Source organism: Camellia sinensis, chromosome 13 (assembly GCF_055761805.1).
Source record: "Camellia sinensis isolate YWXY chromosome 13, ASM5576180v1, whole genome shotgun sequence".
In the NCBI taxonomy this organism is placed as follows: domain Eukaryota; kingdom Viridiplantae; phylum Streptophyta; class Magnoliopsida; order Ericales; family Theaceae; genus Camellia; species Camellia sinensis.
The window spans coordinates 38228518-38240312 of record NC_138973.1 but is presented as its reverse complement, the minus strand read 5'-3'; the positions used below and the strand labels follow the sequence as shown (position 1 = coordinate 38240312).

Sequence of the window (11795 nt, the reverse complement as noted above, 5' to 3'; positions counted from 1 at the left end):
GTCTGCGCTAGCGTGACTGGGATTACATTACAAGGTCGGGCTATGCTTTTTGCTCGATGATCCACTTTGCTCGGTTTAGGAACTCCAAGGCGAGCAAGGTCCGCTCTGCGACTTGCTTTTTGGCGGCAAGATCAGCTCGGCAAGGAACTCCAAAGAAGGCAAGCAAGGTCCGCTTTGCGACTTCCTTCTTGGTGAGCAAGATCAGCTCAGCAAGGAACTCCAAAGAAAGTGAGCAAGGTCCGCTCCGCAACTTTCTTCTTGGCGAGCAAGATCAGCTAGACAAAGAACTCCAAGGTCAGCGAGCAAGGTCCACTCGGCAACTTGCTTCTTGGCGAGCAAGATCAGCTCGGCAAGGAACTCCAAAGAAGGCGAGCAAGGTCCGTTCCGTAACTTCCTTCTTGGTGAGCAAGATCAGCTCGGCAAGGAACTCTAAAGAAAGCGAGCAAGGTCTGCTCCGCAACTTTCTTCTTGGCGAGCAAGATCAGCTCGGCAAGAAACTCCAAAGAAGGCGAGCAAGGTCCGCTCCGCAACTTTCTTCTTGGCGAGCAAGATCAGCTCGGCAAGAAACTCCAAAGAAGGCGAGCAAGGTCCCTTCCGCAACTTCCTTCTTGGCGAGCAAGATCAGCTCGGCAAGGAACTCCAAGGTAGGCGAGCAAGGTCCGCTCCGCGACTTGTCTCTTGGCGAGCAAGATCAGCTCGGCAAGGAACTCCAAGGTCGGCGAGCAAGGTTCGCTCCGCGACCCCCTTCTTGGCGAGCAAGGTCAGCTCGGCAAGGAACTCCAAGGCGAGTTAGGTCCGCTCCGCGACTTGCTTCTTGGCAAGCAAGATCAGCTCGGCAATGAACTCCAAGAGCGGGAGCAAGGTCCGCTCCGCGACTTGCTTCTTGGCGAGCAAGGTCAGCTCAGCAAGGAACTCCAAGGCGAGCTAGGTCCACTCCGCGACTTGCTTCTTGGCAAGCAAGATCAGCTCGGCAAGAAACTCCAAGAGCGGGAGCAAGGTCCGCTCTGCGACTTGTTTCTTGGTGAGCAAGATCAGCTCAGCAAGGAATTCCAAGGTTGGCGAGCAAGGTTAGCTCGGCGACTTTCTTCTTGGCGAGCAAGGTCAGCTCGGCAAGGAACTCCAAGGTCGACGAGCATGGTCCGCTCCGCGACTTCCTTCTTGGCGAGCAAGATTAGCTCGGCAAGGAATTCCAAGGTCGGCGAGCAAGGTCTGCTCGGCAAGAAACTCCAAGGCGAGCTAGGTCCGCTCCGCGACTTGCTTCTTGGCGAGCAAGATCAGCTCGGCAAGGAACTCCAAAGAAGGCGAGCAAGGTCCGTTCCGCGACTCCCTTCTCGGCGAGCAAAGTCAGCTCGGTAAGGAACTCCAAGGCGAGCTAGGTCCACTCCGTGATTTGCTTCTTGGCGAGCAAGATCAGCTCGGCAAGAAATTCCAAGAGCGGGAGCAAGGTCCGCTCCGTGACTTGTTTCTTGGCGAGCAAGATCAGCTCGGCAAGGAACTCCAAAGAAGACGAGCAAGGTCCGCTCCGCGACTTTCTTCTTGGCGAGCAAGATCAGCTCGGCAAGGAACTCCAAGGTCGGCGAGCAAGGTCCGCTCGGCGACTCCCTTCTTGGCGAGCAAGGTCAGCTCGGCAAGGAACTCAAAGGTCGGCGAGCAAGGTCCCCTCCGCGACTTCCTTCTTGGCGAGCAAGATTAGCTCGGCAAGGAATTCCAAGGTCGGCGAGCAAGGTCCGCTCGGCGACTCCCTTCTTGGCGAGCAAGGTCTGCTCGGCAAGGAACTCCAAAGAAGGTGAGCAAGGTCCGCTCCGCGACTCCCTTCTCGGCGTGCAAGGTCAGCTCGGCAAGGAACTCCAAGACGAGCAAGGTCCGCTCCGCGATTTGCTTCTTAGCAAGCAAGATCAGCTCGGCAAGGAACTCCAAGAGCGGGAACAAGGTCTGCTCCGGGACTTGCTTCTTGGTGAGCAAGATCAGTTTGGAAAGGAACTCCAAAGAAGGCGAACAAGGTCCGCTCCGCGACTTTCTTTTTGGCGAGCAAGATCAGCTTGGCACGGAACTCCAAGAGCGGGAGCAAGGTCCACTCCGCGACTCCCTTCTTGGCGAGCAACATCAGCTCGGCAAGGAATTCCAAAGTTGATTAAAACCATCAACAAACCTCTTGCCGAGTAAAATTCATCCGACAAAGAATTCCAGAGTTGATAAAATCATCAACAAACCTCTTGTCCAGCAAAATCCAATCGGCAAGGAATTCCAAAGTTGATCAAAACCGTCAACAAACCTCTTGCCGAGCAAAATCCGACCGGCAAGGAATTCCGAAGTTGATCAAAACCATCAACAAACCTCTTGCCAAGCAAAATCCGACCGGCAAGGAATTCCAAAGTTGATCAAAACCATCAACAAATTTCTTGCCGAGCAAAATCCGCCCTGCAAGGAATTTTGATCTTTCCGTCAAAATGATTGTTAGTTGCCCCTTGGGCCGCACTAAATCCGTTTGGCGAGGCAAAAATACAACAATTCTCAAGAAAATGGTCTGCTTGTTTCATTGTGCCAATGGCAAAAAGGGTTACAAAAATAGAACTAAGAACAAAACTTTAGATTGGCAAAGTTCGATGTTTTGAAAATGGATCGGCCATTTACATTCTGCGAGTTTTATGCCCCTTTTCCTCGGCCTTCTTATAGACGTCTTCCAAAAACCGAACTCCCTATATCTCTTCCATGGTGGTTTGCATGGCCATCATCTTGTCTGACTGCGTGAACCTTTCGCACTACTCTCTTATTCTCTACTACCGGACTTGTCGTCACGGTAGCTGCAGCTGCATCGTCTTCGACTCGGATGTGCTCATTGATGCGCTGCATTAGTTGGCCCATGGATGTCGGCTGGTTCATGGTAAGCGAGTCCCGCAGCCTATGTCCGACCGGGAGACCGCGCTTATATTGGATGATTGCCAGGTTGATCGGGCAATCTAAAATCTCATTGAAGGTTTCCCAGTATCTGGAGTTGTATGTCTTGAGTGTGTCGCTCGACTCCATTTTGACACTGAGAAGGTGGTCCACCTCCTTCGGCGTTTTAGTGTTTGTCTTGAAACGAGTTACAAAGGCTTCCGCCAACTACTGCCACCATTCGATACTTCCCTCCGGCAGCCTCTCAAACCATTTCAAGCCCAGCTCGCCCAAACTCAACGGGAAGATTAGGCACATAAGAGCGTTATTCCGCCTATGTCCGGCCATGACCTGTCGGAAGTGGCTTACATGCATGTAAGGATCGGTCTTCCCATCGTAGAGTGTAAACTTGGGCTGGTGAAAGCCCGCGGGGAGCGGCGTTGTTTCTATCTCCAGGGAGAAGGGGGTGGCGTTCAGTCTCGCCAAATCTGTGTCTAGAGGGACGGGCACGGCTGGGTGTGGTGGCGGCATTATGACCTCCTCACTGGCGTAACCCTCATAAGATAGCCGCTGGAGCGCCGGCACCCTTTGAGTCTCTTGTCGACAAGCCCGCTCCTTCAAGACAACCCGCAAGTCCTCTGAGCGAGCGGAGTAGGAATACCTCGACGTCATCGCCGGACGTGAGGGTTGGTAGGTATTATCTTGCACGCTAGACTTCTCTACAGGCGCGTCGGAATCTCCAATCCTGTAACTTCTGGTGATAGAAAGGGAGGGAGTTTGTCGTTGGCTCTGACTGCCTAAACGGCGGGGTTGGGTGCGCTCACTGTGGTCTCCCACTCCAGCAACACCCTTCCCCTTGACATGCCGTTTCAGAGCTTCCATCTCCGCCGCCATTCTTCGGATGACGGTGTCCTGGTCCCTTAGCTTGTGCTCCAGACGTCTGGCGTGCGATTCTCTTCGCCGCCGGAGTCCGTCTGGGCTCCGCGAGTGACTGAAACTTCTAGCGCGCTTATCTCGCGTATTTCTTGAATGTCCTCCAGGGGAAGTCTCCAGGTCCGCCATGTTCAGAACGGCGGGGAGTCCGTCACTCCGTCTAGCTGACTCCAGGGTAACACCGTCGATGGCAGACAACGGTATTTCGTCGTTATTTGCCATGGAAGGCGATCAGATGAGCTTGGAAGACAAAGTTTTTTCTATCAAGATTCCCACAGACGGCGCCAATTGTACGGGGAGCAAATATTCCGCAGAGCCTGTACTCCTTTCTACCAAGCTCCTTGTCTGTCCGATCGACCTGCGAACACAACGGCGGTGAGCTACCCGGCGGTGTGTGGCCGGAAAACCCCTCCGACGGTCAAGTTAGCACACACTCAGAGATAGAGAGAGAGAGAGAGAGGAAGAGAGTTGAGTGTTTAGGTTGTTCTCACCCAATGATCTTCCATGCCTAGCATGGGGGGCGCAATCATGCTTATACACTTTTCTGCGCCCACCTCTGCATCCATTCGCTTATTGACATGTGGAGCTGCTCTCTCATCTGTCAGCACAAATTCAGCCAAACATCACCTAATTAAACCACTAATTGACATCGGCGGGAATGGGCAGTCCGGCGTAATTATCTCGGCCTCCTTCGACCGAGCTACTTATTGAGCCTAACAATGCCACTCGTTGAGCTCCATCACAACCGAGCTCTGTAGCACCCCAGTACGGCCGAGCTCCAGATAGGTTAGGCCGGTCCAAGGGAGATCTTCCCACCGAGCTACATGCACGACCATAAGACCCGGATCGGCAGATGATCATCTCGGCCTCCTTCGACCGAGCTACTTATCGAGCTCAACAGTGCCACTCGCCGAGCTCCATCACAACCGAGCTCAGCAGCACTCCGGTGCGACTGTGCTCCAGACAAGTTAGGCCGGTCTGCAGTAGATCACGATCACCGAGCTAAAAAGAGCAAACAAGAGAAGACAAGTTGGCAGAGAATCTTCTCGGCCAACTCTGGTCTGGACTACGGCCGAGCAAGCTTCACCTCGGCTCGGCCCAACCCAGCTCAGCCCAAATACGCTTGGACCACATTCAACCCAGCCAAAACTGCAGCCTAAGCCGAGATTACGAAAATCCCCCTTTCAGTACTTATTCTAAAACAATGTACAAATTTAATTAGAAATAGCAGCATCTCTGAGGTGTTGTTCTTGAATTTTGTAACAATGGGGTGCTCTCTCTCTCTCTCTCTGATTTAAGCTCCATGCAATTGTGCATATATATAGACATGTCTATGCATGTTTTATTGAGAGAGGCTTCAAAAGCAAAATGTGGAAATTGGAAAGGTATATCCACTCGTCATATTTACTTGTAAAACTTTATGTGTGTTTGTGTGTGTATTTATGCATAAACTCATCAACTCTGTTTGACGGGGCCTGCATCTTAACCACTTGGGGTCAATTATCACAAAATCTTCTTCCCCATTCAGCCCATCTAGGGAGTAGGGACATATATCTAAGAATCACACACAAACATTTCTCAAGTATATATGTGAACATATCACATAAAACCAGTGTATATTTTGGTTGGAACTTGGAAGCATAAGTGTAGATTTTTTGGCATTGCATTATTGTTTTTCTCCTCACTTTTTTGTCTTGAGTTTGTTCCTGGGATATGATTAGGCACTAAGCCTTATCATATAAGTATGAGAGGTATAGTACCAAACCAAATTGTACAAGGAAGCTAAGTAGTTTTGGAACTCTGAGATTTTCTTAACATTCTCAAATCATCTTAGAGACATAAAAGATCCGGAGCATCCTTATTCATTGGAAGAGCTGAAGGTTATAACAGAAGATGCAATTGAGGTAGATGACAAGCATAACTGTGTGAGGTAGAAACAAATTCCCTGTATTGTTGAAATTTTTTATTCTCATATTGGGTCTCATTCTCCAGTCATCTAAATTAAAAATGGTTCTCTGATTCAGGGTGACATTCACTCCAACAGTTGAACATTGCAGTATGGCAACGGTGATCGGCCTTTGCTTGCGAGTGAAACTCATGCGCAGCCTGCCTTTGCATTATAAGGTATGACCTTTATTCTAGCATGGATAGCTTGGTTAACAACATCATGGGTCTTTATTGCGTATTTAGATGAGTACCATCAGAGAACACTGGGACTTGGGAGTCGATAAAGTTATTAATCCAATTCCAGTAGTCAAAAGTGCTGTTGTGCCTGAATATATGTGAAAGTAAGGATGAAAGTTGATAGGAGAAATTCCCTTCTCTGACTTGATTACAAACTGACTTGCACTGCCGGAGCTTATGTACCATTCTTGCATGTGCTACCCCTATTTTATTTATTTATTTATTTATTTATTTTTCTCTTATTTGAGTAGGTGAATAGCAATGCACAGACCTCTAAAGATTGGTGTATGAGAGGCTTTTCATGGTTAAAGGTTCTCAGGGTTATCCCTGGGTATGTGGGATGTGGGTGTGTGTCAAAACAAACAGTAAGGAAGGGAAAAGTAGGCAGTAGAATAGCATATTCACCGCCTAATAATCACTCCAGGCCACGAAACATGTTCTGCAGCCAAAGCCTTACCGCAGCAGGAAAAGCATATGTATACACATATACACACAGTATATGTTAAGCTTAAAGTTCCAAAGTTCTGGGTTTAGAGTCTTACCTTCTTTCTTAATAATATTATGTATAGACTTACTAATTCCCCCAAAAATTGAATTAGCAAAAATTGTCTGAAACTTCAGTTGAAAAATCCAACAAGTGATGCTTTTGGTAAAATTAACAATATAAAACAGCCTTCAATTTTGCTTTTCAATATAATAAATAATACAGCCTTTAGTTTTAGGTTGTCTTACTCTTTCTTCACATCTCTTGTTACTGTTCCAGGTGGATATCAGGGTAGCACCTGGAACTCACGCAACTGAAGCTGCAGGTTTCTCTCTCTCTCTCTCTCTCTCTCTCTCTCTCAGACATGTATGTGTTGCTATCATCTCTGTGGTATACATCTAATTATACGAAAAGCACCTTGTGGCCCACTATTAATTCTACAAACTCGCCAGGTCAAGTTTGTAAAGAGTTTGAGACATCAATTCAGGTCTTCTTCGTGGAACGCCTTCAATCTATCATCTACCTATTAAACAAATAAACTAAACATATAACCTCCATCTTTGTGATTACACAATCCATCTTTAACTGAATATGAAGTTTCTTTAAGCTTCATTGACCAAGTGGAGGCTGTCTCTCGGTAATGTTTCCTTCATCTACTCCTAAAGAGCAATATCATTAACTTAATGTATTTAATGCAATCGTGGTTATCAAAATTGTGATTGGGATTGTAAGATCTCCTAAATTGTTAAAATGATCCAAATTCTTGTAGGATTAGTGTTATTGCATGATCGGAAGTAGGATTGTGTAGGTCTAAAGTAGGATCACTAGATTTGTAACTTTTTGCATTATTTTTTATATGTATCATCTTAATTTGTATTTTAACCTTATTTTTAATGGAAAATAGTATCTTACAGTCCTTGATCCAATCCATGAGACCCTCGTACCGATTTTACGTAGGATTCCGATTTTAATAGCCTTGAATGCAATGTGATCTGAGTTGTTGATTATCAATTTATAATGCTGAGTCACTCTGTAATCCTAAATCTTATAAAAAGATTTATGATGTTTGTTGTGCACCTTTCTGTTGACAGTGAATAAACAGTTGAATGATAAAGAACGGGTGGCAGCCGCTTTGGAAAATCCCAACCTTGTAGATATGGTTGACGAATGTCTGGCTCCATCTTATGCTTGAAAGGGTACCATCCATACATGTACTGTTTGATTACATCTGATGCTTTCTTGGTATCAAATCTTGTTCTACTCCCAAATTACACATTTTTCCTTTTTTAATTTTTTGTTGGATTTGTTAGCATGCGAGTATTGTTGATCCTCGTTTGGCAACTCACTATTTTAGCCTAAAAGTAAAAAGTGACTAAAAAAATTAAAAAACAAATAACATATACCAAAAAGTCAAAGATTCCATTTTTCTTTTTACTTTTTGCATATTTTTTCGTAAAAAATCAAAAAATCATTCCAAACATACTAATTCTTTTTACCTCATACTTTAATCAAAAAAACTAAAAAATTATTAAAATAACATGTTTTCAAACGAGACCAGTGTTGTGAGAAATAATAGTCATTAGTTAGTGAGCTGATCATTGTTCTGTGTTCTTCCCATTTATTCTTTATTTCTTTGCAATTTTGCTGTTTTTGTACCATAAAGATAATATTTAAATTACTTATTGCAATTCTAGATAATCCAAATTAAAGTAGCCTGTTATGCTTTTGTAGCCTTTATTTTTTTTGTTCTTTAACCAAAACCAAAAAATAATGAACGAATCTCTTGCAGTAATTCTTAAAAGCTTGATTTTGTTTCTTCTTCTTATTTTTATTTGTGTTTTGTGTCTCTCCGATATTGATAACTTGGGCTTGAGCTGAATTCAATCAGCGTGTATTCAGAACTGAAATATGGCAGCACAAAACATTATAAAAATCACTGAACAAAATGCAAAAGATGATCAGATAGGTCCGTAACATTGGGCCTTTAAGTTTTTCTTGGATACACCATCAAAATTCAAAATCCCTTACATCCGGAGACAAAATGTCTACTTATTTACTGATTTTTATTTTAAGCGAGAAGTTTCCATAAATAAGCTGCATCAAACAAGAAACAATTATACAATTATGTTATTCAGGTATCTCAGAATTTACTCATAACTGAGATGAATACAGTGACACAACAGAAAACTACGATGATGATCTTGTCATCTTGTTCATTTCATCTCTCTTTTTCCGAGATAAACATCTCTAATCACTTGCAGTTCATTGAGAGCATCACCAATATTCATTCTTTCACTTGGTAAATCTGCAGAACACATAACTCCAATTTGAAGGATACATCCCAAGCACTTCAGTGTCCTAACAACATTGCCTCTGCTGCTTCCAGTAGTCCTATTTGATTCAGTTGGTCCTTCCGAAATCAGTGAGGGATCAACAATCTCCATCACCTGCTCAGCAGCAGCCATCTTAACATGGTTATGGAGATTGAAATTGTCTGTAAACATGTTGTCTGTTGGTCTTTTTCCCGTAAACATCTCTAGTAAAACAATTCCATAACTATACACATCACCTTTTATTGATGCTTCCCCACCTACAGCATATTCTGCAAGTAGAAACAATCGCAACAGTTTGATATTATTTTTGTTTTCTTCATTTTCGTATCATATTTTAAATTTTTGTGCATTAACATTTTTTAAAAATTCGAAAATAACCTTTTGGTGTTGTCCAAAAAGTTGGTTGTTTTTTGAGAAAAATTTCCAGAAACAGTTAGCAAAAAATATTTTTTTTTTTGTGTTTTTTAGAAAATGAAAACACTGAACACTTAATAAACAAATAACAATACCGGACTTTGATCCTATGTAATGGAAGATTTCCGTTACGTATCTAATGATTATAAAATAAGAACGCAAATTTATGATTATGGAAAGATCATTACACTTACCGTTAGATAATATAATGGAGCCTCTCCATTACTAACATGCAATACAGAGGGTCGAAATTGCTGAAGGGGCTAAACTTCCAGAAAATTCTAAGATCAGTATTTTGACAGATAAAAAAGCTTTTGACATCACATGAAAATTTAGTATATTCAATTTAATTGCAGTTGCAATTGAATACTGATTAATCTCGTTATGTAAAAGGTAGTCTTTTCCAAACATGAGGTTCAAATAATGTAACTGAATTCGCATAGTTTGATACACATACTGATCCTTTTAGTGTAAAACACAATTTAGAGTGAGAACTTTAACAAAAGATCTATAAAATTCATAAACTTACCTGGAGCCATATATCCAATTGTTCCTCTAATTCTACTTGAAGTACTGCTGTGTGTATGAGTGGATGCACTGGTCTCGGTCAGACAAAGTCTTGCCAAACCAAAATCGCTTACACGGGCGGAGAGATCATCATCAAGAAGAACATTGCTCGGTTTCAAGTCACAGTGAATGACAGGTGTTTCACAGTGGTTGTGAAGATAATCCAATGCAGACGCTACATCAACTGCAATATTAAGCCTTTGAACAAGGCTCAAGTTCCTGGAGTCCTCCTTGTTCGCTGATCTAGAATGTAGCCAGCTCTCAAGACTCCCATTGGATATGTATTCAAAGACCAAAGCCTTGAACTCATTGCCTTTGAAGTCTATGCTTGAGCAAGCAGTGACTATCTTAACAAGATTTCGATGTCGGATGTTCCTCAATGCTTCACATTCTGCCAAGAAACTCTTGCTGGCTCCCCTTACTTGAAGATTGAGTACCTTGACTGCAATTGCTCTTATAGTTTCAGAATTGAGAATCCCTTTGTACACAGAACCGTAGCTTCCCTCGCCAATCAAATTTCTTGGGGAGAATCCTTCAGTTGCCTGAAGAAGTTCTGCATAAGGAAGATTTGGGTACTGGTTCCCAAGAGACAAGGTTGAAGTTGTTTTCACTTTCAACCTTTTTTTCCAATACAGAGTCACACAAATGCATGCGAGCAGCAAAATGATGCAGACAGGAACACTAATTGCAATAATTAGTACTCTATTGGATAAATGCTTTTCTTGTTTCTTTGAAATTTTTGTGGGACATGCAGGCAATTGCAATGCTTTATTTCCTCCACAAAGCTTGCTATTTCCCCCAATTGAGAATGCACTAATATTGCTAAACACTCCTTTACTTGGAACTTCACCCTCAAACTTATTATAGGAAAGGTTGAGGTATTGAATCAAAGAAAAATCGCCTAGAAAACTCGGAATCTTGCCAGACAAATTATTATTTGAAAGATCTAGTATTTGAATACCCCTTAATTGTTTGAAAGATGGTGGAATAGTACCTTCAAAATGGTTACCCCCCATATTAAGAAATTCCAACACTAGACAATCACCAAGAGTGCTTGGAATGTTTCCTCATAGTTGGTTTCTTGAAACATCGAATAGCCCAATATTTTCATATAACTCACTTCTGATGGCAGTGGTCCTGCTAGGAAATTCTGAGCTACAGAGAGGCCTAGAGTGAGTGAAGGAAGTCCAACAATTTGTTTAGGTATCATGCCGGTAAGGCGATTTTGTGAAAGATCCAGTTCTTGTAGATTCACACAATTACCCAAAGAAACAGGTATATTTCCATCTAGCATATTTTGATTCGACAAAAGAATACTAAGTTTTGACATGTTACCAAAGGTGGCTGGAATCTTCCCCGATATTTTGTTGTTGGACAGATAGATCTCTTGCATCATTATAAATTTTCCAATGGAATTGGGAATGTTGCCAGTGAGATGGTTGTCATTTAATGTAAGCACCTCCAAGGTGACAATGCTCCCAATTTCCGGAGGTATGCTTCCTGATATGTAGTTCTGATCCAAATTCAGTCCTACGAGCTTGGTGGAGAGATTACCAATCGAAGTGGGCAACACAACTCCAAGCTGATTGTTATACAGAACCAACCACCTGAGTTTGGTGCAGTTAGTCAAGGTGGTGAGAAAGTGCAAGTCATTCGCTTTCTCAGCCGCAAGCGGATTACCCCCAAATTGTAAAACTTCAAGTTGTTGAAGATCACCCAAGTTCTGTGGTATGCCCCCAGTGAAAGAATTTTCAGCAAAAGAAATCTGTATGAGACCTGATGCATTGGCCAGCGAGCCAGGAATGGTCCCAGAGAACCAGTTTGCTCCAATCAAAATTGTTTCAAGTTTTGGAAAAACGAGGCCTAGATTAGGGGGCAAGCTTCCATGGAATTGATTTGAGGCTAGAGCTAGATAATGGATTTTAGAAATGTTGAAAAGAGCAGAAGGAATCGTACCAGTCAGCTTGTTATCAGACAACTGAAGCACTTCTAAGTTTGAGGGCTTT

At 43.4% G+C, this 11795-nt stretch overlaps 2 protein-coding genes across 6 annotated transcripts in view; one reads left to right on the top strand and one right to left on the bottom strand.

The window, feature by feature from the left end:
• LOC114294243 (protein AE7) overlaps positions 1 to 9112 on the top strand; it is a 28077-nt gene extending 18965 nt beyond the window's left edge. For 4 of the 5 annotated variants that reach the window (XM_082901992.1, XM_082901994.1, XM_082901995.1 and 1 more), the window contains 4 exons: positions 5634 to 5737; positions 5832 to 5931; positions 6755 to 6800; positions 7567 to 7787. In XM_082901992.1, the coding sequence (XP_082758118.1) occupies positions 5634 to 5737; positions 5832 to 5931; positions 6755 to 6800; positions 7567 to 7667 (351 nt within the window). In that variant the 3' untranslated portion in view covers positions 7668 to 7787. Of the gene's footprint in view, positions 1 to 5633; positions 5738 to 5831; positions 5932 to 6754; positions 6801 to 7566; positions 7788 to 8786 lie in introns of those variants that run through there. The other variant, XM_082901993.1, reaches the window with a different exon arrangement.
• LOC114294229 (putative LRR receptor-like serine/threonine-protein kinase At3g47570) lies at positions 8431 to 10805 on the bottom strand. The gene is made up of 2 exons (XM_028238354.2): positions 9752 to 10805; positions 8431 to 9077 (listed from the first exon to the last, which is right to left on the bottom strand). Exons 1-2 carry the CDS (start codon positions 10803 to 10805, stop codon positions 8689 to 8691), a joined length of 1443 nt encoding a protein of 480 aa, XP_028094155.2. The 3' UTR covers positions 8431 to 8688.
• Between the last annotated feature and the right edge of the window lie 990 nt (positions 10806 to 11795).

Excerpts from the sequence above, each read along its gene's own strand:
- LOC114294229 (XM_028238354.2), bottom strand. The coding sequence starts at position 10,805 with ATGGGGGGTAACCATTTTGAAGGTACTATTCCACCATCTTTCAAACAA. Across the intron at positions 9,078-9,751 it reads AATTGGATATATGGCTCCAG|AATATGCTGTAGGTGGGGAA; the intron begins GTAAGTTTATGA and ends TTCTACTTGCAG.